Source organism: Aotus nancymaae, unplaced genomic scaffold (assembly GCF_030222135.1).
Source record: "Aotus nancymaae isolate 86718 unplaced genomic scaffold, 86718_ANA_hifiasm-v0.15.2.pri h1tg000067l, whole genome shotgun sequence".
Taxonomy (NCBI): domain Eukaryota; kingdom Metazoa; phylum Chordata; class Mammalia; order Primates; family Aotidae; genus Aotus; species Aotus nancymaae.
Window position 1 is genome coordinate 7,887,972 of NW_026988482.1, and position 25,824 is coordinate 7,913,795.

Sequence of the window (25,824 nt, forward strand, 5' to 3'; positions counted from 1 at the left end):
TTGGCTCTCGCCTGCCGGGGACTTCTCTCACCGGGACTCGGGACTCCCGGGAAGTGGACTAGCGGAGGACGGGGCTAGCTGTCTCTTCGGACCAAGGAGGAGACCCCCCCCGCCCTCCGGTGTGAGGCGGCCTCCCAGGGCCGAGTGGGCTGGCGAGCCGACGCGGCGGCGGCGGCGGCGGCGGAGTGTGTGGGACAGGACCCGGGACAGAGGAACCATGGCTCCGCAGAACCTGAGCACCTTTTGCCTGTTGCTGCTGTACTTCATCGGGGCCGTTATTGCCGGGTGAGGAGCAGACACGGGGCCCGTGGGTCAGCCTTTGCTGGGGGTGGGAGGGAGTAGGGGATGTGGCATTGCCAGACTGAGGGAGTGGAGAGGGGCATCGCTGTGGGGTGATGGGATGGCGGAGGAAAGGGTAGTATGGGCCTGGCTAGTGGGGTGAGAGGAGAACCGTGGACGACACCAGTGAGAGGGCTTTAGGTCCAGAGAGGGACTTAGGTAGAGCTAGATTTGCCCAGAGGAGTGGGAGTTGGATGCATTGCCAAATGGCATTTGGGGGATGAGAGAGTTTGAGGGAAAGAAGGTGGTTGTGAGCTGGGGAAGAAAGAGGGGTGACTGTATGGCAAGGTAATGACAGTGCCAGGCTGAGGTTGGGGGGATGGACGTTTGTTTAATCGAAGAGGTGGGTTGCTGTGCCCCGCTGAGCTGGAGAAGCGGATGATACTCTATGCCAAGCCTGCAACGAGTCATTGGGGGGCCAACATTAAAGTGGGTGGATGATACCAGATCGAGTTGGGACTGAACGAAATCGGATGGGGGAGGGGAGCAAGAAGACCCTTGGAGAGCCCTTGTACTTCCCAGCTTCTTGAGCTATGTATTATCTTTAGTTGTTTCATCTTTAACGTTCTGGCAGTGCTACTGTTAGAACATTTAAGTGGCATAATCTTTTTAAATAAGGAAAGTCATCCTTTGAGAATGTTATTTGACTTTTAGAAAAGTCAAAAGTCATTTGGAGCCAGTATAGGGAAAGGGAGGAAGAGTTCATTTGACTATATGATTGTTGCCTAAAAATAACATGAGACCATAAAATAAGGAAGCGGTTTTCTTGACTGAAGGTGACTCTAAAAAAAGAGTTCCACAGATGTTTTGAATAATCTAAAAAGAAGTACGTAGACTCTTACTGTGATTATATCAATATATAATATTCATTACAAATTCTGGTGTTGTCTTTTTAGTCATTCTTTGTGTGTGTATGTGTCGCATAAACCATTTTTGTATTTCTTTGCTCAGATACAAACCTAAACGTAGAGGGAAAAAAAATTTTTTGCTTTTAAAAATGTAACATATAACTCTTTAATGAAGTATTCTCTCCCTCTACTTCCCAGGCGAGATTTCTATAAGATCTTGGGGGTGCCTCGAAGTGCCTCTATAAAGGACATTAAAAAGGCCTATAGGAAACTAGCCCTGCAGCTTCATCCTGACCGGAACCCTGATGATCCACAAGCCCAGGAGAAATTCCAGGATCTGGGTGCTGCTTATGAGGTGAGTCCTAAAAAATGATAAATATGCATAAAATCTGTAGGTGTAGAAAAAACACTTATTACAGAGAAACACTCCTTTCAGTTCACTTTTATTTATTATTATTATTATTGTTATTATTATTTTTGGGGGTGACTAAGTCTTGCTCTATTGCCCAGGCTGGAGTGTAGTGGCACGTCTCCACTCGCTGAAACCCCCGCCTCCTGGGTTCAAGCAATTCTCCTGCCGAGGCCTCCTGAGTAGCTGGGATTACAGGTGCCCACCACCACACCCAGCTAATTTTTCTATTTTGAGTAGAGACAGGGTTTCACCATGTTGGCCAGGCTGATCTCAAACTCCTGAGCTCAAGTGATCCACCCACCTTAGCCTCCCAAAGTGCTGAGATTACAGGCATGAGCCACTGCACCCGGCCAAGGTCACTTTTATTTAAAAACTAAACAGTAGATAAAAGTAAAAGTAGTACTTAATGCTGTATTGTAATAGATATTACATTCACATTAGTAGATGCCATTTTCTTCCTTTTTATATTAATGTTTATTTAAGAATAATGTTGAAAAAGAATAAATGAAAGATTGATAGATTATTAAGTAGATCAACTGATTGGTCTATCAGTCAATCAGTTTGGGAGCTAGAGCCAAAAATAAAAAGAAAACCTTCATGAGAGTTGCAAACCTTACATGACCATATGAACTATGACCATATGACAAATGACATGCAAGGCAGGTATAAGTTAAAACATGGCAGCAGATATTCTGCCTCTGTATTGGGAAGCAATAAGGATTGTTGAGGACTTTGACAAACTGAAGGCTCCTTGCCCTATTTCAAGGGAGCAGCTGTTACTCAACCCCAACCAATTTTTGACATATAAATGCAAATAGTATTTTCCCAGATGATTTAATTTTTCAAGAAAAGTTGAAAATCTAGATTTTTATATAAGTTCTGCTTGTAAAAATGTTGGTAACTAATTCAGTTAAATTTCTTTTTTATATAGATCAAACAAAGCACAGTTTTAATTTGATTTTGCAACCTCTAATCTGGGGGTCAAAACACTTTCATGTGTATCATCTCATTTAATCTTTCCTAGGACACCAGGAAATATAGTAGAGCTAGGCATATTTTCTCATTTTCTAAATGGACACAGAAGAAAATTAATTGAACTAAAAGTCACAGAGCTAAAACTCCCAAATTTAAGTTAAAATTCTTGTATATTGAGAAGGCTAGAAACAAATTGAAAAATATTTTAGGAAGACACAAAGCTCAAAAGAAAGGAATCCCAAGACCTCTTAGATTAAAGAAGCAATGGAACTGAGACAGTGACTTATACAAGAGCTCTTGGGGTCCTTCTTCATTCAACACCTTCAGGGATCCTATGGGACAGAAGTTCTTAACCTGAGGCACGTGAATAAACTTGAAAAGGTTGATGGCCCATCTTAAATTATATGTAACATTTTGTTTCTTGTTGATAATATGGATTCCATATTTTGCACTGAATGTTCCATGAATAGTCCCTTGTTTGCCAGGAGCCCAATAGTCAAAAACATTTTCTAGGGAAGCTGAATTTACCATGCTGTCTAAAAAATCTACATGTTCTTTATCTGTGACATAGGCAAGCTATACAAAGGTCAGTCATGAAATTGCAGTTTATTTAACTATTAACAACCTTGAAATTTCTTTTTTCTTTTTATCATTGAAGCTTGATTGCCGTTAGTCTTAGGTAAATTAGTGTTCACAAATTAGAATCCGAGTACAGTTATGAAGATTCTTTTATGAATACAAATTTGTTTTCTCTACAGAGCTAGGATTACTGCTGGCATTTTAAGTACTTAGGAATCTGTGTATTGGTTGCCAATCAACTAAAACCCTTTTTTCTTTTAAAATAGTTTCCAAGACCATGGAGTAAAATTACATTCCTTGATGAAAGAAAAGTGAGGAGGAAGTGAATGATAATAAATGACTTCAAGAGTAGTTTTTAGGAGATTATTACAGAAGCCTCTGATGTCTAAAAAGAGACTGAGTCTTTGGTGGTTTTAAAATGGTGTTTTTTATAGTCTCATATGCAGGGTTCATTTCTTTGCCAAGATAATCAGGGAAAACACTGATTTTCACTAAAAGTGAAAACACTGGAGATCCAGATAATAAGAGGTTTTCTTAATTTTTTTTTTAAGTTAACTATGCCCATTTCTCCTTCCCCCAAGTACCTATTTTCTAAAGATATTTGTGAAAACATTCTTTTCTCTCCCTTTTTCTATCATATGGCTTTAATCAAGTACTGTGGTCACTTCTGGAATAACCCATTTGCCTTTGCTTTTAAGACTCTTCACTCTCTTGTATACTCAATTTTTGTTTATCCTTTCAAGGATATCTTAAATGTTAATACATTTTTGCCATGACTCCTTACACCTCATTTGGGCCCTAAGCCAAGAGTGTGTCCTGTTTGAATATGCCTTTCTTTTAAGTCAACAAGCCCCATCTACTTTGAACCTCTCTTTTTCTGGGCCACCATGAATATGGTTTTGAAATAACTTTCTCCTTCAGCCTCTTGTCTAAGTAAAAGTTTTTAAATATCAAAGGAAGATTTTTAAGCCATTTAATTTTCAAAAGTATATATGTGCACATACATCAGATTGCTCTAAATAAAAGAGAAACTTTTTTTGCATGTTGAAGGCAAATTTTGAAGACAATAGAAGCTTATTTTGTTTTTACATTCTTTAGTATTATACAGCAAGAAAGCATATATCATGATTGTGTATGTAGCTCTCTGAAACTGTTAAAACTTCAAGAATTATTTCAAGCAGTGAAATTGACCTTGAATAACCTTTATGGAGTATTGTCACCTATTACTCTCTCTGCATTTCAAACTCAGGACATTACAGACTTAAACGTACATATATAAAAGGCAGGCAGCATTCTTCCACAAATGGATTTCTACATATACCAAAAAATGAAAAGATAGCTGCGTAGGCCTCTCTGGGGGGCCTGCCACTTGATTTCCTCGTGTGTGTGTGTGTGTGTGTGTGTGTGTGTGTGTGTTGGGTAGGGGGTGTTGTAGACCTGTGGGGCCACGTTGTTTTGAAGGTAGTATAGTGGTTAACAGCATAAGCACCAGAGTCAAACTGCATGGGAAGTAAACCTGAGGAATCCATCTTACCTGTTTCCTGTTACCTCCCTGACCTTCACAGCTACATTGCTAATCTCAGATACTATTTTTTAGTGACTAGGTGAGTTTTGATAACTTTAAATTAAAAGCATGAATTGAGCAATGCGGAATGAACAATGCATCCAAAAATTTAGTCTTAGAGAAAATAACTTTGTAAACATGGCTGAATACAGTACATAATGGAAACTACATTCTATTAAAATTTTAGACCCAGTGTCAAAGTAAAAACAAACATAAGTATGACTGTGCCTTAACTGAATATTACCAACTCATGATCTTATCCTCCACTGGCTTTTATCCCCAGGTTCTGTCAGATAGTGAGAAACGGAAGCAGTATGATACTTATGGTGAAGAAGGATTAAAAGATGGTCATCAGAGCTCCCATGGAGACATTTTTTCACAGTGAGTAATTTACCCATCTGCAAAGTATTAGTGTCTGAGAATGGGTTACTTAGCGATGAAAGAATTATTCTCATTCCCTAGTTCAGAAGCTTTTGATGATAGTACAATTCAGCTGATCCAAAGATCAATTATTGTCCTCCCTGTGGGAAGGTAGTCTTCTATTTTCACAAAGCTTTAGGAAAGAGGGGTGGCACTAAAAGGACATTCCATCTACCCAACCATATCGGTGAAATAATGCTGACAATTCTCGGTGGGGGGAGGACATGTGTTGGAAACCAGTTCGTCCTTGCCTACTTGCTATCATGGAATCTGCAAACTACTTAATGAGCAAAATTATTGTAAGCAAAGATAGAAAAAGTCCTACTCCCATACCCAGAGCTGCCTCTCTCTCATCCTATCAACAAGTGAGGGTGATGATAATAACCAGCATTAGGAGAAGGAATCAGGGTGGCGGACTTTTGTCTCTTGCTTTCTGGGAGTGCTGGGTGGTTGGAATAATAAACACCTTTCCTCCTCACTCTTCGAACCCCTCTTTATTGAGCATTTGAATTTCCACATTCCTTGATGATTACATATACTGAGAGACCCTAATCTGGGGTTTCAGGTCTGTGATTGTAAACAAAAAGATGTTTGAATCTGCATTTTTGGGGGAGAGATCATTGTTTTCTTCAGATTCCCAAAGGGTTCTTTGAACCCTTCCCCAAAAGAAGTAAGAGTCACTGTTGCATACAGTAGTTACCACCATTTAGTGCTTGGTTGGATGGCCTGGGGTGAGGGAGTAGATTTTTAGGGCCTGTAAAGACGTGTGAGTAACATGATTAGGACATCTCCCCGCCACCTCCACCTCCCCTTCCCTCAACAGGATCAATTTGGCTGTCCAAAGTGATCCCTAGGGATGCCAGAAAGAGAAAAAGCTTCCCCAGTCCCCATCCTGTTCTCTCTCCTTGCCTTTATTTAAGATTCAGGAAATTCATTTACCTGAGTTGGTTGGTGGGAGTGGGAGTTATATAGTTATCATCATCACTGTGGTAATAGCTGAGGCTTCTTAATAACACCAAAAATTAACATTAGATTAAACCACCTGCAGGATTGAAGGGTACCTTTTTTGTTAATCTCGAGTTATTCTTTTGTTACTTACAAAAATCAGTTTGGGTCTTATAGAGGCCAGAACTTCCTTCTCCTTAAACACTAGGGTTTTACTAAGGCTGATGCTTATTTAATTACATACTCAAGATTTTTGTGCAGAGCAGTAGCTTCTTTCAATGTTAGCTTCTAAAAAGCATGTAAAGGGAACACTACATGTGTCAAAATTACCCATAAAAATTCCTTAAATTAACCATTAGATTTAGCATTACACAGTTTATGTATACTATACTCTTTCTCATTAAGTCCACCATATTCAGATTTTTCCCAATATTGAAAGATTCTTATTTCATTGGTTGGGTCCAACATTGAATTCATTGGCATACTGTGTATGTATGTACTGTACTCTATGTATAGGCCATGTGTATTAAAGAGTGAATTTTTTTTTTTTTTTTTTTTGAGACGGAGTTTTGCTCTTGTTACCCAGGCTGGACTGCAATGGCACGATCTCGGCTCACCGCAACCTCCACTTCCTGGGTTCAGGCAATTCTCCTGCCTCAGCCTCCTGAGTAGCTGGGATTACAGGCCTGCACCACCATGCCCAGATAATTTTTTGTATTTTTAGTAGAGACAGAGTTTCACCATGTTGACCAGGATGGTCTCGATCTCTTGACCTCGTGATCCACCCACCTCGGCCTCCCAAAGTGCTGGGATTACAGGAAGAGTGAATTTTTTTATAGTGAGGGACAATATAGTTACAATGTGGTTGATAGTGTATAAATTTAAAGTCGTGTATGATGTATGACTCCACTGTATTAAAAAATATCTTGCAGTTTTGCACAATGCATTGGTATGTAAAGAAAGTGAATTAATTGTGAAACATGAAGTCTTGATGTCTTTTTCTGATGACTTTACACTTCTCTACAGCTTCTTTGGGGATTTTGGGTTCATGTTTGGAGGAACCCCTCGTCAGCAAGACAGAAATATTCCAAGAGGCAGTGACATCATTGTAGATCTGGAAGTCACTTTGGAAGAAGTATATGCAGGAAATTTTGTTGAAGTAAGTTCAAACAATACAGCTGTTCATATTGACTCTCAAAACTTATACTTTTGACTAAAAATAAGAGGTTTCTATGTACCTTCTCTGTCTTTTCGAGGGTAAGAGAGAGTGATTAAATGCACAAAACTGAATTAATTATAATTTTTGGTTCATGATACACTTGTCATTGTCTTATCACCCAGCTTGAGAACTAAGTAAAACATTACCGTGACTTAATCTACCTACATGCTACTTCCCTGTTCCATTACCCTGCCTCCCTTCAGAGGTAACTACTATATTGAATTATGTCTTCATTGTTCTTTTGCCATTCCTATTTTATCATGTATATATGAATACCTGAATAATGTCTTGTTTATTGTATCATTTTTGACTTTGTAGAAACAGTATCTCATTCATTATTTTCTGAGACTGGTCCTTTTCACTCACCGTTATGTTACTAGGATTCACCCTTGTTGCTTATAGCTATAACTCTGCTGGATAAAATTATATTGTGACCATAATTTATTAATAGGCATTTTTGTTTTTTCCAGTTTTATTCAATTCCAAAGAATGCTTTTATGAACATTTTAATCCATATATCTAGGTTCAAATGAAGAAGAATATCTCTTGGGTGGATATACTTGAGAGTAGAATTGCTGAGTAATATGAAAGTGTTCATTTTTGTAAGATAATACTGTATTGTTTTTGAAATTGATTGTACTGACACTTCTACATGCAATTTATGAGATCCTATAGATTCACTACCTCACCAATACTTGGAATTATTAGACTTCCTAATTTTTGCCCATCAAATGGGTATAAAATATTATCTCATTATGGTCTTATTTTACATTTTTTAAAATTACCAGTTAGGATTAGCATCTCTTTCTGTGTTTATTGGCCATATTTGTTTCCTCTCTTGTGAAATGCCTGTTCATTCTTTTGCCTCTTTCTTATTGATTTCTAAGAATACTTCACTCTTGCTGCTAACTTTGTTGGCTGTATGTAATGTAAATGTAGCCTACCCGTTTGTAACTTGTCTTTTCATTGTGTTTAAGATTTATTTTGGCTGGGCACAGTGGCTCACACTTGTAATCCCAGCACTTTGGGAGGCCAAGGTGGGAAGATTATGAGGTCAGGAGTTTGAGACCAACTTGTCCAATATGGTGAAACCCTGTTTCTACTAAAAAATACAAAAATTAGTCAGGCATGGTGGCACACACCTGTAGTCTCAGCTACTCGGGAGGTTGAGAGGCAGGAGAATTGCTTGAACCCAGGAGGTGGAGGTTATGGTAAGCAGAGATGTTGCCACTGCACTCCAGCCTGGGTGACAGAGTGACTCTGTCTTAAAAAAAAAAAAACGGATTTATTTTTCAGCAAACAGAACTAATTAATTTTAATGTAATCAAGTCTATCAGTCTTTAGTGGTTAGTTTTTGTGTCCTTGTAAAGAAATTCTTTTTTCGTTCTGAAATAAGAAAGCAGCTGTGTGCAGTGGAGCACACTTTAATCTCAGCTACTCAGGAGGCTGAGGTGGGAGGATTGCTTGAGTCCAGGAGTTTGAGGCTATTGTGTCCTATTCTTTCATCTGTGAATAGCCACTGCACTCCAGCCTGGACAACATGACTGAAACCTATCGCTGAAAAAAATTTTTTAATAAACTAAGAAAGCTGTTCATCTGTATTTTCTGCTAAAACTCTTAGATCTTTTAATATGAGGTTATTCTTTTTTTTTAATTCTGGAAATATATCTCTCATTATTTCTTATAATATTTAATTCTTTTATCACTTCTTCTGTCTGCTCTTAACTTTCTTTTAAATACGAAAAATAAATGTTATTTCTTTATACTTCACTGCCTCCTCCTGGGAGGTACCTCATTTTGATCTCCCAGCTTACTTAAGAACTAAGTCTTCATCTATATCCATATCTAATAACCCATCTGCTGTATTTTAATTTCAACTCATATTTTTATGCATAATATTTCTACTTGATTCTTGCATTATTTCTTACTCTAAATTATTTGCTAATGCCTTACCTCCTTAATATTATCAAGCTTGTTTTATGTTCCTGGTCTGTCTAATCTTTTTTTAAGCAAAGTACAATGGCTTAAAATATATATGTTATCCAACTAGTTGTCTTTTGCAGAGCAGATAATTGAACTTCTCAGGTATCTAGCTGTCTTGGTCTTTGAGATGATATTCCCTTGCAGGTACCAGCAACTACCTTTCCCTGTAGAGCATCGTGGGCTGAACCCTGGCCCACTGGTTTTAACTGTGTTTTGCTTGGTTTCTTGGGGTGTTTTTTGTTTTGTTTGCTGACTGGAGTCTTGTTTTCTGCAGTCAGGGGAAATAGTTCAAAACAGCCCTCTATCTGTGGGATTTTCTTGTATATTCTGTGTTGTGGTTACTATTTCCTGGAATCCATGTTTTCTTATAGTTTTTCCAGGATATTGGAGTAGACAGCCAGTTGCCTGTGCGTATGTGCCATCTTGACAAGAAACGTATTCTTCTTAATTATAGCTTCTTCTCTGAATAATTCAAAGAAGAGATATAGACAATCACAGAAGATGCAACTGGCTTGTAATACTGTTCAGGCTGCAGGATAGGAGAAAAGGGCATTAACAATATTCATAAATGGGTAAGGTTGTTTAGATGGGAGGAAAGCGGTGAGCCTAATTAGCACCTATGTTCCTTTCCAAGGCTGTTCTGCAGTTGTCACTAATACACAGTAGACATTGCTGTTTGCTGTTAGTGTGTTCCTGAACAAACTCTTTTTTAATCCAATTCTTGTAAAGGCTGTAAATGGCTTTGCTATTTCAGTAACCCCATGGTAAATTCTTTATTCCTTTTTTTCACTCGTGCTCCTTCTGTATGTAAATTCTTTTTAAAGAAAAAAGTACCTTGAGAAGTAAGATAGTAAGATGGTTAAGCATTTGGACTTTGCAGCTAGACTACCTAGTTTAGAATCCTGGCTCTCCCATGTATTAGTCATGTGGCCTTGGTCATGCTACTTAACCTTTCTATACTTTTGTTACCTCATCTGTAAAATGTGGATAATAACAGTGCCTACCTCAAACAGTTGTTGTGAGAATTAAATGAATTTGTAGAAGTGTTTGGCACATTGCTTGGCATGTATTAATTTAGTGCTGTAAAATGTTTGCTCTAATGACTGTTATTGTTGCTATAATTTCTTCTGTTGACCTGGGCCTTTTATATGTTGTTAGGCTTTAAGGGATATTTCTCCAAGCATTTGTCATTCTGCTGCATGAGCACATACCTTGTGATTAGATGTTTGGCTAATTAAACAGGTAACACTAGGAATACATTTCTGTATCAATGTTACATTCTTAGAGGGATCAGAATGTTTGATTGCAATCAACTACAAAGAGATGGTCATTGTTTCTCTTCCTACCTGTTAAAGTATCTGAATGGAGATAGCTCCAGAAAATAGCCCTGGATTGAGTTTCCTGAAATAAGGAGGCATTTTCATTAGATTAATCATAGAATTGGATGGTAGCCACATACCAGGTTTTGAAGCTGGCGATTGTTCCTCAAGGGTTATGCTTTACACAGCTCAGATTTCTTAAAAGATAATAATTACATGAACTACTTTAACTTAGTAGCATTTAGTTGTGGCTTAGAAATGCTGATATTATACACTTCATTTTTCGGTTCACTTGTTTCTTACTCCTGTCTCTACTTCTCCAGCTTTAGAAATTGAGTCATTTAAGTATGTGTTTGCTTCATTCCTGTTTGGGGGCTGATTTGTACTCTTCAAAGAGTTTTGTCAGCTCTAGATCTCTGAGGGATAGATTGCCAGCGAAGGGGACGCTTCAGTCCAGGCACATGTACAGAGCCTTGATCAGCTGAGGAAATGAAAAGCAGGGAGAAGCTGATGTTGTTTATTCACTTCCTAGGTAGTCAGAAACAAACCTGTGGCGAGGCAGGCTCCTGGCAAACGGAAATGCAACTGTCGGCAAGAGATGCGGACCACCCAGCTGGGCCCTGGACGCTTCCAAATGACCCAGGAGGTGGTCTGTGATGAATGCCCAAATGTCAAGTAAGTGAAAGCAACTTCTTTCTTCTACCAAGAAATACTTGTTAATCTCATTTATCTAGTCAAATGCTAATGGTCCATACTAAGTCTTTCTCTGTCTCCTCCCCACTGCCATGTTCTGCAAAAGGATAGGGCAAAACAATGTACATTTTTTTCTGCAGTATTTCTTCTAAATATCTCCTTTTATGTTTTTGAACTAACAAGCAGTGCGCTTTATTTCTGATATATTCAAAATGCTTCATTTTCTTCCATCTTGTACTATTAGAGCAGCCTTATATGTTTATACAATGTATGGTAGCTTTGCCCTGGATTTTAGCATATAGAAGATGTAAATGATTATTAGATAGTTTGGTCAAGTAGAGGCACACTATAGTCTTCCAAGAAAAAGCGCTGATAAAATAAATAAAACTTTATCTGTATCTGATGTTCTGTTTATATTTTCATTATTTTTCTTCTCTTTTAATTCTCTTTATCTCAGACTAGTGAATGAAGAGCGAACGCTGGAAGTAGAAATAGAACCTGGGGTGAGAGACGGCATGGAATACCCCTTCATTGGAGAAGGTGAAATACTGACAGTGGATTTTTATTGTCATAACTTTCTGTTCTCTGCTTGCTTGTGAATACCTCTCACCTCTGCCTTCTTCATCGTACTGTTCACATAGTAAATGTATATGTAATTTCCAACACTCTCCAGCCAGTTTTAGGGTATGCAAAGCCTTTTGTTCACCTGGAGCAATAGCATTGCCGTTTATCCTTTGAATGTCATGGCCAAAAGTTATTATGACGTAGCCTAAGTTTTATCAAAATTTAGGGTGTTTAGACCTTAATGAATTTTCACTCAGCAATGAAAGAAGATTATATAACTCTAGTTGACATTAATAAGATGCTCTCAGGATCTCACCTTTAGACTTAAGTTTAAAACTCTACAAATAAAAAAAGCTGTAAGACTTAGGTTTAGGAGATCAGTGAATCATTCTTTGTTTAGGAACTAGGTCAAGTTATGTACTGCTATATCTAAGGCAAAGGTGATGATTTCTAATAATCTGAAACTTGATATAACCAGGCGGAGATGCTGACCTCACAGATAGATCTGACAGGGTCAATGCCCAAAGTAGTGGATTTAAAAAATTTCTCAGTTGCCAGATAGACTTCTGGTATTCAACGTGTATGATTTACAATACGCTGTAATCTGCTCTGACTAGGTGAGCCTCACGTGGATGGGGAGCCTGGAGATTTACGGTTCCGAATCAAAGTTGTCAAGTAAGTAATCTAATTTTAGAGGTCTTCTCAGATGAGTCAGATTATAGAGATGTGGGTGGCCTCCAGAGCAGTTACAGACTTTTTTTCTCTGTTTCATTTCCGTATTACCCTAAATGATGATTTGTAACGCCTCTACAAGGTTGAAAGCTTGGGGTTGGGCCCTAGGATTGAGCCTCAGTTATTTATTTACTTAGGACTTACAAATGCAAAAGATGTTGAAAGGCAAGAATTGATAAGTAAGGAGTAATAAAAGAGAAGCAACAAGATAGGGAGTCAAAGCTGAGATTTTAGCTGAAGAACTATGGCACCATACAAGCAAAGGAAACATTTCTATAGAAAGAACCTTCTACATCATATGCAGCTTCTGTGAAGAGAGAGCTTTTCTTTTGTGAGCGTCTCTTTAGCATGAAGTACTGCTTAGATGATAATTTTGCCTGGGACTCCAGCTTTCTTGATTACTATTTCTCTCTTGTTACCACTTTGGAAACCAGTAATATCTCTGTCTCTATAAGGAGTCATCAAAACAGGGTTCCCACCAGAATATGGAGAAATGGCCCCCCATTGTCTGGGACTTTTCCTTCATGCACTCTTTAATCCCAGTGTTGTTTTCCCCGGCTTCTTTATCTACCTTGTCTTTATCATCACTTCTTAGAGAAACTGGAGTGTGTGTTGTTTCCTGAATAAACCTGACACCTTCCTAGTCCTTGCCAGAATTCTTTCTCACTCTATTTCCCCTGCCCTGCACCCATTTTATCTGCATTTCTGCAGCCAATTTAGTCCTGTGAGCCCAGCTAAGGAAACTTCTATAGACCCATTTCTGAAGATGATCTCCCTAGAAGTTGTCTTTCTCCCTTTTCCATAATCTAATGATTATATTTTTACATATACTCTGCCTTTTGCTGATTATGTGTTCCTTAAGAGTAGCATTTAATAATAACAAATAACTTTATTTTTTTATTTTATTTTTTTTTTATTTTTTATTTTATTTTTTTTAAGATGGGGTTTCACCATGATGGCCAGGCTGGTCTTGAACTCCTGACCTCAGGTGATCCACCCACCTCGGCCTCCCAAAGGGCTAGGATTATAGGCGTAAGCCACCGCGCCCGGCCTACAAATAACTTTAATAATAACTTAAACAACTTTATATTCTCAATTAATACTATACACAAAGGTATGTCTATGAAATGTTTATTGTTTGAAAGAGTGGTATTCGCCTTTTTCCAAGATTTTTCTAACAACTCTTTGAACTTAAAGAAAGTCAGAAATTAATGATTTTTACCTTGTTCTGTTTTTAGGCACCCAATATTTGAAAGGAGAGGAGATGATTTGTACACAAATGTGACAATCTCATTAGTTGAGTCGCTGGTTGGCTTTGAAATGGCTATTACTCATTTGGATGGTCACAAGGTAAACCAACCAATTTACTTGTTCTCCATCCTTTTAAAGCCTTTATGTGGGTAGTTTTGAGATTGATCACCTGTTTCAGTCATTGAGAACCAGAGGGACTCCTTTCTCAGTTGTATTCTGCCTTCTCTGCTTACTTTGCTGCTGAGCATCCAGCAATAACAGCGCCAGACCTTTCAGCTACTCAGAATGGATTGCACAGCCTTTGACAGTCTTGTCTTTATAATTTCTATTGATGAAAACCTTTCTTTTTTTTTTTTACTTGTTTTTGTGTTTCATTTTTCTTTTTAAAAACCTTGTTTCTTTGACTCATATTGTCCTAATGGCGTTTCCTTTGCTCCTTCATCGTTTCTTTTTGCTGAGCTGTGACGTTAGCTTTGTGTACCAGTGCTCACTAGAAGCTGCATGATGCGCAGATGTACCACTCCCGCTGCAGTACATTCCCTTTTGTTTTCTAGGTACATATTTCCCGGGATAAGATCACCAGGCCAGGAGCGAAGCTATGGAAGAAAGGGGAAGGGCTCCCCAACTTTGACAACAACAATATCAAGGGCTCTTTGATAATCACTTTTGATGTGGATTTTCCAAAAGAACAGTTAACAGAGGAAGCAAGAGAAGGTATGAGATATGGGATGTGTGTGTGTGAGTGAAACAGAATCACTTAAAACAAATGAGCTGGAACACTGTAAAAGGGAAGATGGGGTAGACAGTAGAAAGATTAGAAGCTTAGGGGTGCATGTCTAGAATGACTGGTTGAGAAGAGGGCCCTGCTGGGGGTCCTAAATAGTAAGAGAAAGGAGAGCAATGAAGGAGGTAAAAACTGAAAAGAGGATACAGTAGAAGGAATGGAAAACAGCTGAAGAGTTTTCTTTCCCTTTTGATTGCCTCTTCTCATTCCTCATTTTATAGGGCTTTGTGGGATGTGTATGTGGTATGGGGGCCTAAAAGAAAGAGATTAGGGATCATCCTGAACACACATATGCACGTGTGGGGTTACCTCCATGCAATTACATTGGAGATTGGTAGTTATTTAATTCGCGTCCATGTTTGTCATAAGGCCTTTTATGAGCCTTTTCTTGAAGTATGTTCTTTAAACTCTAGGAAAGTAACATTCTTTGTTAATGGAGTCATTGTTCATTCTTTCTTCAGGTATCAAACAGCTCCTGAAACAAGGGTCAGTGCAGAAGGTATATAATGGACTGCAAGGATATTAAGAGTGAATAAAATTGGACTTTGTTTAAAATAAGTGAATCAGCGATATTTATTATCTGCAGGGTTTTTTGTGTGTGTTTTTGTTTTTATTTTCAATATGCAAGTTTGGCTTAATTTTTTTTTTGTCTAATGATCATCATGAAATGAATAAGAGGGCTTAAGAATTTGTCCATTTGCATTCAGAAAAGAATGACCAGCAAAAGATTTACTAATACCTCTCCCTTTGGGGATTTAATGTCTGGTGCTGCTGCCTGAGTTTCAAGAATTAAAGCTGCAAGAGGACTCCAGGAGCAAAAGAAACACAACACAGAGGGTTGGAGTTGTTAGAAATTTCATTCAAAATGCCAACTGGAGAAGTCTGTTTTTAAATACATTTTGTTGTTATTTTTTTCATGACTCCTGTTTCTTCTGTGAGCTATTTGGGTTGGGTTGTCCTCCCATCAAGGAAGATAGATGCACAAGCATGCAAAACAGTGATAGAGATCCAGTCCCCATGCCCAATTAAACACACATGTCTGCTAGAAAGGAGCTTGGAAGAAACTGAATGGTTGATTGGGGTCCATAAATGAAGGTTACACAAAGATCTAATTGTCCTTGAAGAAGTATATTTTCTCTAATTATTTGGGAATAATAATCTGATATGGACACTTTACTGTTTAGATAGCTCCTTTCATGTATATCATTACAGTTGAACTCATGATTGGAAAGCCTTTAGTTTGTTTAGGAACAAGGACTGCCACTGATTCTAGAAAAGGAATTTAGAGTTGCAAATTACGTTTGCTCTTCTCATGGCACCCAATTCAAATGGGATGTGATGAGTACATCTGACTTTTGAATCGCCTTCATTTTCTTATATACAGTTACATCATGCTCTACTTTGCTTGTACTTTGGACTTCTTTTTGTCTCTGCTAGTTAGTATTTCAATTCTGTTTAACAACTGCTGTTGCATTGTGTATGGAGCTGCCTTCCAGCCATCAGCATAGTTCCAGCAGCATCCCTGCCTTGGCTATACATATCTTAGAAATGGCTGGGCACGGTGGCTCACACCCATAATCCCAGCACTTTGGGAAGCCGAGGCAGGCTGATCACTTGAGGTCAGGAGTTCGAGACCAGCCTGGCCAACATGGTGGAACCCCATCTCTACTAAAAATACAAAAATTAGCTGAGGGCAGTGGTGGGCGCCCATAATCCCGGCTACTTGGGAGGCTGAAGTAGGAGAATCACTTGAACCTGGGAGGTGGAGGTTGCAGTGAGCTGAGATGGTACCACTGCACTCTAGCCTGAGCAACAGAGCAAGACTTCAACTCCAAAAAATTAAGTGAAACCACGTAAATACGTGTCTAAGTTTAGTGGACTTTTTGTACCTGTAAGATTCATTATGTACTAAATTACCTCTAGTTGAGCATTTCTTAAGAATGGTCATCATTTCCTTTCTTTATTTTAGCCCAGGAGAAGTCTTGATCGTAATTTGCACTGACTAATCCCCATTTTTCCAAGATGTGTGCAAGGGTCAGTCACGATACTAACAGCTAGAGCTACTAGTTTTGGTGAGAAAGACCCCATAGAGATCATGTGTTTCCTACAAAGAAGAATGCTAATGGGGCTCTGTCACTCTTTTTATCCATTGTCTAGATTGCCATGATTTAATGAGTTAAGAGAGAATATTATTTCATCATTGGACTCTGTGAGGTGAGCGTCAGGTAGCTTTAAGTGCTTTATCTGATGCACATTGTAATTTGGAAAGATTTATACTGAAGTTCCACAGATTTTCTTAAGAAGGGAAAATAAACACTGTAGAGGGAAGATGCTAGGTAATTCATGTGGAAGAACAGATAATAATGTCTTCAGTTCTGCACGGAAAAAAAAGCCATTCCAGGGAGCTATGTAATGAGGCTGAAAAGATGCTCGGCCTGGAATCAGACTTAATTGCTATGACACTGAGGAAGCCAGTTAACCTCAGTTTTCTCATCTGCAAAATGGAGACGATGAAGGGTGATATTTTTGTGTGGTCTTTTATGCACCTTGAACATCTTTTTGGCTATTTGGACACTTACTTATGTATACTTCTGCCCCTTAGCTGCATTCTCTATTGGTTAGGTGCTCGATTGCTGAATCCTAGACGGATATTGTGCTCAGAAATCACTGAAAAGGGAACAGGATATGGAAACTTCAAACTTATTTGAAAAGTTCCATTGGGTGTTACTAGAAATGGGAATGGAAAGATAATTTTATTCTATTCCTTGAAAAAAACGGCTACTAACTCTAGTAGCAACCTTTACCATGAACAAAAGATATCCAAGGACTATGAAAGATAAGCAAGAGAAGAAGAGGTCCTTTGGTAAGTGTTCACTTTTAAAAATTCTAGTATTTTGGTCACTGAAATTGCCCCAAGACTCATGGTGAAGTGTTGGACACAGGTCACAGGCAGTGGGCACCAGTACAGCATCCATCAGGATTTTAGATGTCAAAGAGCCCAGACCCTTTCTTACACCATTATGAGAAAGAAAATATTTCTGAGTTGTATAACTTTAAGCACAGTTCCTCTAATAATGCAGCCAGCCTGAGAATGTCACAGTTGAGGGGCAGTCTCATCACACTGAGTGTCAGCGAAAACCCACTAGAGCTGCATAGTCCAATCTGGTAGCCACATGTGGCGATTGAGCACTTGAAATATGGCTCATCCAAACAGGTGCTATGAAGTGTAAAATACACACTGGATTTTGAAGATTTAGTATAAAAAAAGAATGTAAAGTATCTCAACTTTATATTGCTTACATGTTTAAATGACAGTATTTTGAATATAATTGGTGAAATAAAAATGATTAAAAACAAAATATATTACTAAAATTCACTTGAATTTTTTTTTTCACTTTTCAGAATTTGGCTAGTAGGAAATTTTAATTACATATGTCGTTCACATTGTATTTCTGTTGATTGCACTGCTCTAAAAAGTCTCGCCTAGGCTGCACCAGGTCACTCAACAGAAGGTGACTTGTACTTGGGATAAAGGGCCTCATGTTCACTCCTATTCAGTTACCTCCCTCTCATTCAATCAGTCCAGTGGTCCAGTCTGTTACCATGTTTTGGGATCCTCCAATTCAGTCATTCGGTATTTTGTCTGTGCCTCTCCACCTGATGTTATCTGCACACTATATTGACTGAGACGTAAGATTTTCATCTAAACAGTGAATAGAAGAGCTAGCCACAGGATTGAAGCCAACTCTCAGATTTTGCCACTGAAAGCCTGTTCCAGATTGACAGTCATCAGAACATCAGGGTAAAGTCATATCAACCTCCATGAAAATAACTGATTTTGCATCTAGCCACATTTCTTTATCTTATCCACACAAGTAGGCTGAGAGACCTTGTTGAAATCCAGTTAGACAACAGCCTGTTAGAAAATGAGGTGTGTCTGATTATGACTTACTCTTTGTGAACCCATGCTGGGGCCTAGGGATCTTCACTCTCACTATTCTGGGATTGTGTCCAGATCAGAAGACAGGATTTCTTCAAAGAAAGTATCTCTTATAATCAATCACCTCTTCCTTCTTGGTCTTCCATTTCCTCTTACTAATCTTCACTCTACCCTTTTATATTGCAAGCATCATTTTTTGACAGAATATAGAAACAAAACAGGAGGTTTTATATGCCATAGTGGTTACCATGTGCATGCTCTAGAATCACACTGGTCAGATTCAAATTCCAGTTCTACTGCTTACTAGCTGTGCCTTAATTTCTCCCTCTGTAAAATGGTGATAATAATAGTACGGATTTTGTGGAGTTGTTCGTTGATTGGACATTTACAACCGGAATGCCTCTCTTGGGACAGACAAGCATAAAAGAACAAGTTAGTAACATATGTTGCACCACTGAGGCTTGGGAGGTTTATGATTTTTAAAAATTTTTCCTTCCCTCTGCAATGCATGATGTTTGTCTGCAGGTGTCACTAATACAATGCTGTGAGAGCTGTAAAATCAGCTCTGGAGCTCCAGACCTTTTTTTTTTTTTTTCCGAAAGCCACTTTCTGGTTATTGCCACTACAAATCAGAATATTAAGTAAAACAACAAAAATGATAATTTTCAATGCAACCTCAAATAATAATGCATCTTAACTACCCTCCTCTCTTAGCCTCCCTTAATCCTAGACAAGGCAGATTCCACAAAGGCTGGATTTTGATTTGGAGCTTGATTCTGCCAAATCCTGAGAATTAACAGTTATGGAAACCACTGCAAGGGGCCAAACTAGGTGTTAAGAACAAGGCTGAGTGTGATGGCTCACACCTGTGATCCCAGCACTTTGGGAGGCCGAGGTGGGAGAATCATCTGAGGCCAGGAGATCAAGACCAGCCTGGCCAACATGGTGAAACCCTGTCTCTACTAAAAATACAAAAATTAGCTAGGCATGATGGTGAGTGCCTCTAATCCCAGCTACTCAGGAGGCTGAGACAGGAGAATCACTTGAACCCGGGAGGCAGAGGTTTTAGTGAGCTGAGATCGTGCCACTGCACTTCAGCCTGTGTAACAGACTAAGACTCCATCTCAAAAAAAAAAAAAAAAAAAAAAAAGAACAATCATGTAATTAAGTCTTCTGTGTTTTCTACCAGTTGGATAACATTAAAGTAGAACAGGAAATGTGATAATGTTTTTAGCAAGGTGTTTGATGATTCGTCTTATGATATCCCCTGGGGATAAGATAGAGGCACACAGTTGAATTCATAACTCACTAATTACTTTTGAACATACTGTTGATTAATGGATCGATGTCAACCTGGAGGGGAGAGAAGACAGTCTTTGCTGGCACAAAATAAAACTATGTTTTCAGTCCTGATGTGTTCAATACTTTTATTGTCAGTGAGCATTTCAGAAAGACAGCTTAAAATGCCAAGGCCTGCTGTGTGTAAATCACGGAGTTCTCACAGCTCTTATATGTTTGTCATTGCAGTAAGTCCTAGGAGGCGGCAGGACACATTTAAACTGACCAGATAAGCTTTCGGCTCTTGTACAATATTGCAAGTGGGGAAAACAACTTAACCTCTAGGAACGGGGTTGAGGTGCACCGGCTTCATCAACAGCATTGAGAAGGACGCATAATTTGACATAATGCTGGCAAGATGTCATTTGAATTGACATCTCCCAACACAATCACAAGGGGTCTTGCACTCAATTTTGTGGGCAGAGTAACTGTAACAAAATAAAGTCAGTTGAATAAAAAGTGTAACCACCAGGGCCATTATAAGAAGCTTTAAGACTTGGGAGGCTGAGGAGGGCGGATCACTCGAGGTCAGGAGTTCAAGACCAGCCTGGTCAATATGGTGAAACCCGGTCTCTTCTAAAAAATACAAAAATTAGCCAGGCATGGTGGTGCATGCCTGCAGTCCTAGCTACTTGGGAACCTGAGGCAGGAGAATTGCTGTAACTCAGGAGGCAGAGGTTGCAGTGAACTGAGATCACGCCACTGCACTGCTGCCTATGGCAGCATGGAGCGAGACTCCATGTCCAAAAAATAAATAAATAAATAGGAAGCTATAAGCCTTCAAATTATGAGTTAAATCCGCTGTGTTTTCTGGTAAAGAAATGTTGATATTGGTGGGAGCAAGGATCTTCCTCTAATTCTTCTCAGCAACTACTATAGAAGAAAAGCAAGGGTCTTACAAGAAGCAAAGGTCGCACAAGTAGCAAGGTGAGAGCCTAATGATAATGTCAGGGTGATGTCCTGGCTACTCTTGCCTAATGATAATATCAGGGTGATGTCCTGGCTACTCTTGCCAGGACATCACCCTGATATTATCATTAGGCTCTCACCTTGCAAGAGTAGCCAGGACATCACCCTGATATTATCATTAGGCTCTCACCTTGCTTGTAACAAATTATCTTAGCATTTACTGGCTTAATGCAGCAACATTTGTTTTTTTCTCACAAATCTGCACTATGAGCTAGACTGTTGGAGACAACTCCTTTGCTCTTCTTGGTGTCAGCTGGGACAACAGCTTGAAGGCTGGGTCTGGAATCATTTCTACTCATATATCTGGCAGTTAATTCTGGGAGGTGGGGGGACTCAACAGCTGGGGACTGGAAATGGTGGGGCTCATCATGCATCTTTGTCTCTGTGTGGTTTCTGCAGCATGATGGCTATACATAGCTGGACTTCTTAACATATTGGCTCAGGGCTCCCAATACACATTTCCCAAAAGGAAGCAGAAACGGGTAGAAGCTTTAGTTCTTCTTATGAGTTAGACTCGTAAGTCGTGCAGTGTCGTTCCCATTGCATTCTCATTCATGGAGGCAGTCACAAAGGGTCACCCCTCTTTCAGGGGAGGGGAATTAGACTAGACCTTTCAACAAAAGAATCTCTAAGGTTCTGAAGGCAGATGTAGATCTGTAACTATTGCTGTGGCCATTTTTGGAAAATACAGTTTGCCCCAGGTGAGCAAATGAGACAGCCGTAAAATTAGCAACTGAGACTGTGGAACATCAGAACAGCAATGGAGGGCTGCATAATGCTCACAAAAGGCAAGTGAATTCAGAAAGAATGAGGTGACCGTCTGCAAGTCCATGAGTGCCAACCCCTATCCTTGACATCAAGGAAGGAAAGCATTCTGGCAGCTGGAGTTTCAGGGATGAGATCTGAGCAAATGTCACACCATTCTGGCCCCTAGGATTATCCCTTTCTCTGCTGGGGGGCCTGAGAAATGTGGATGACACATGAGTGATATTAATGAGAGCATGAGAGATGCTGGTCAAAGCTATGGACACTCAAAACTGAGAGGACTGTCCAATGACAGATCTGGTTTCTCACTATAGCTGCCAACACCTCTCAGATCCCAGTTCCAGAAAAAGAGGACAACTATCTGTTTTTTTAAACCTAATAGTAAGAGAAAAAAGTCAATTGTATCTTCTACTACTCTACAGGTCTCAACATAATCGTCACTGAATTTATTTCTACTGATTGCCAGGCACTGCGCTAGGTGCTGGGATATATCAGAGAACTTTTTAACATAAAACACACTCACCTAATTAGCCGGCACACAAGACTAACAAAGGCTTAATCACTGGCCCATAAGGAATGTTAAGTGTGTTCGTTAAATATGGAAAGCTGAGTTCGTTTACCACAGAAGGAGCATCTACAATTAAATGATGACAGTAACACGTGTTTCAACAGTCTAAGAGACAAAGGTCACACTCTGCCTTGCCTCCATCACCCATCATGGGATTTGTGCCCTGCCTGGGCCTCTCAAGCCCAGTCTGTTGATGAGTGAGTGGTTAAAGCTATGTCCCCTCCATGTGTGGCCACTGCCCTTGTTGGGGGCATTTTGAAGACATTGAAGAAGAATGTAAAAGTTTCCTTGATTTTTGATGCACTTGGACGGTAAAACTTTAGGTAATAAAAGAGATTTTAGCACTCAGATCAAGACGGTTGAGAATTAAATTCTCTGAGAAACCCACAAGAATAACATAAAAATAGGCTTTTCTACTTGCTATAGTTTGAATATTAGCCCCCTCCAAAACTCATATTGAAAATCCCTGATGTGGCAGTATTGAGAGGGGCAGCTTTTAAGAGGTGATTGGGTCATGAGGGTTCTGCCTTCAAGAAAGGATTAATCTACTCGTGGACTAGTGGATTGATGGGGTTGTTGGCTTTCACGAACAGGAAGAAAGAGAGGCCTGAACTAGTATGCTCAACCTCCCCACCATGCAATGACCTGCACCATCTTGGGAGTCTGCAGAGTCCTCACCAACATGAAGGCCCTCACCAGATTTGGCCTCTTGACCTTGAACTTCTCAGCCTCCACTGCCGTAAGAAATGTTGTTTTTTAATTTACAAATTATTCAGTTCCAGATATTCTGTTATAAGCAAGAGAAAACAGACCAAGACACTATTTATTTATTTATTTATTTGAGACAGTGTCTTGCTTTGTCACCTAGGCTGAAGTGCAGTGGCATGATCTCAGCTCATTGCAACTTCTGTCTCCTAAGTTCAAGGGATTCTCCTGCCTCAGGCTCCTGAGTAGCTGAGATTACAGGTGCCCGCCTCAGGCCCAGCTAATTTTTGTATTTTTAGTAGAAACGGGTTTCACCATGTTGGCCAGGCTGGTCTTGAACTCCTGACCTCAGGTGATCTGCCCGCCTTGGACTCCCAAAGTGCTGGGATTACAAGCGTGAGCCACCTTGCCCAGCCCCAAGACACTATTGATGTGATATTTGAATACACTGAACCTGAAACTCTAGGGAAGAACTCAAAACCCAGCTCATCTGAGCATGTGTGTGCATACAGAGAATCTGATCAAGGAAGGGGATACAAAACTGAGCTGTCACAAAGTATCACAGTATGCAGTTTTTAAAAGTTATTTCTATGGTGGCCTTTGAAGCACAAACCTTAGGAATTTTCAAGCCCAGACTTTTATCAACATGGCTCACTTTTGAGAGGAACTGGCTGAGCTGAGAAGTAGCCATTGGCTACCAGCCTTGAGTGTGGTGTTTCTGGAATCCTGGTGATATGAATCTCACGTGAATATGAATCCCAGAATGATAATAAAATTTTAGACACCCTGGCCAAACTGTGGGTGATTCCTGGATCCACTTAGTGCATAGATATCATGTTGTCTTTTATTTAACTCGCTGTAGAAACTGAGAACCCTCTCACTTACATAGACCCAGGTTCAGGAAGGAGACACAGCTAACTGATACACCCCACAGTTGTCCAGACAGCAACATGTGAAACTGCAGTGTTTCTCATCGGTTTGTTCAAACATGACTGTGGTTAGCACTAAGTTTACAGTTCTAAGTTCAAGTGCTGACTCTGCAGTAAGACTGAATTTAAAGCCCTTCTCTGCCAATTATTAGCTTCATGACCTTGAACAAGTATTATAACCTCTCTGAGTCTGTCTCCTCACCTACCTCACATTGTGAAGATTAAACAATATGGTATATTTAAAGTAGCTAGCACAGTACCTGGTATATAACAAGTACTCATTAAACATTAGGTATATTATTACTGTTATGTAATAAATGTGACTAAACTTTATGAACCAATTTGCATCTCCTCTGTTAAGACATATTGTTGAAACACTAACAGATTTCCCCAATGAAACAGTGCAAAACATTCATTGACCTGCACAGGTGTGGATTCCTGACCCCGTGACACTCCTTCCTTGGGAAAAAAAAAGAATGTTTCTACTGAAGAATATCTGCAGAGAATAGATGGAAACCAACGCTATATTCTCAGGCTGCTCCAGAACCAGAAAAACAGAAACTGCTATGAGGGCTATGTACTAAACACTGAAAGAGGGAAAGATAAACCAGCCCCAGAGCCTCAGAAGAAATGAGAGCAATTGTCTCAGGAGCTGGCCTGAGGAGCTGCCATCTGGCAGAGAGTTTGTATAGCAGGAAAACTCAGACCTCTGACTTTCACTGCTAGAGATCTGGCAGTCCACAGTTACAGCATTTGGTGCGACCCGCTGCCTTTCCCCACCAGCACTAGGGTAACTAGCTTCTCTCTGTTTGCCTGGGACCTTCCCTGTTTTAGCACTGAAAGTCCCATATCCCAGAAACTTCTCAGTCCCAGGCAAACTGGACAGTTGATCCTTCTAAGCCCCAGCATGAAAGGTGCTGCTTGCACGGAAAGCCCTGCAGTTCATGCCACTCATAACTGTGGTGAGCAAGTGCAGAGTGATGGCTGAAGGCACAGGAGGGGCTCGAGCCAGGCTGAGTTCTGAGATTGGCCCATGAAGGAGGATGGCTGAAGGCACAGGAGGGGCTCGAGCCAGGCTGAGTTCTGAGATTGGCCCATGAAGGAGGAATTCATGAGAGCTGTGCGTGGAGTTGAGGCGGGCAGCGCCACAGCACAGGGTGAACATGTGCCAGGGGAGGGCCAGACCAAGGCAGAGCCTTCCCAAGCTGGTTCACAGATTGGCACATACTGAAAACAACATTCTCCATATTCTACATTGCACATTTATGCAGGGGACAGGGAGAAAAGAATTTTCTTTGGTGCAAGTTGTATATGTACCCTCCTCTTTTATATTAAAGACAACTTTTTTTTTGATATGGAGTTTCGCTCTTGTTGCCCAGGCTAGAGTGCAATGACACAATCTTGGTTCACCGCAACCTCTGCTCCCGGGTTCAAGCGATTCTCCTGCCTCAGCCTCCCTAGTAGTTGGAATTACAGACATGCGCCACCATGCCCGGTTAATTTTTGTATTTTTAGTAGAGATGGGGTTTCTACATGTTGGTCAGGCTGGTCTCGAACTCCAGACCTCAAGTGATCCACCCACTTCAGCCTTCCAAAGTGCTGGGATTACGGGTGTGAGCCACCACGCCCAGCCTATTAAAGATAAATTATTGCATGTACTGACTATATGATAAAAGCATAAGTATAATTAGAATTGGCTTTCGTTTCAGTTTTTCGTTTATTTTAATGAATAATGTTAAACACTTATACATACTAAGAAGATAGGTTACTTAAATGGTTATGGTCTTAGAGGCCTCTGAGGGGGAATATATATATGTATATATATGCATATATGTATATATGTATATACGTGTGTGTGTGTGTGTGTGTATATATATATATATTTTTTTTTTTTGAGACAGGGTCTCACTGTGTCACCCAGGCTGGACTGCAGTGGCACAGTCATGGCTCACTGCAGCCTTGACCTCCCGAGCTCAAGCCATC

At 39.9% G+C, this 25,824-nt stretch overlaps 1 protein-coding gene across 1 annotated transcript; it reads left to right on the top strand.

Moving 5' to 3' along the window:
- The first annotated feature begins 42 nt into the window (after positions 1–42).
- DNAJB11 (DnaJ heat shock protein family (Hsp40) member B11) lies at positions 43–15,547 on the top strand. The gene is made up of 10 exons (XM_012470829.2): positions 43–285; positions 1,386–1,542; positions 5,001–5,098; positions 7,109–7,241; positions 11,136–11,278; positions 11,754–11,836; positions 12,478–12,535; positions 13,831–13,942; positions 14,398–14,557; positions 15,089–15,547. Exons 1-10 carry the CDS (start codon positions 218–220, stop codon positions 15,151–15,153), a joined length of 1,077 nt encoding a protein of 358 aa, XP_012326252.1. The 5' UTR covers positions 43–217; the 3' UTR covers positions 15,154–15,547.
- The last annotated feature ends 10,277 nt before the right edge of the window (positions 15,548–25,824 follow it).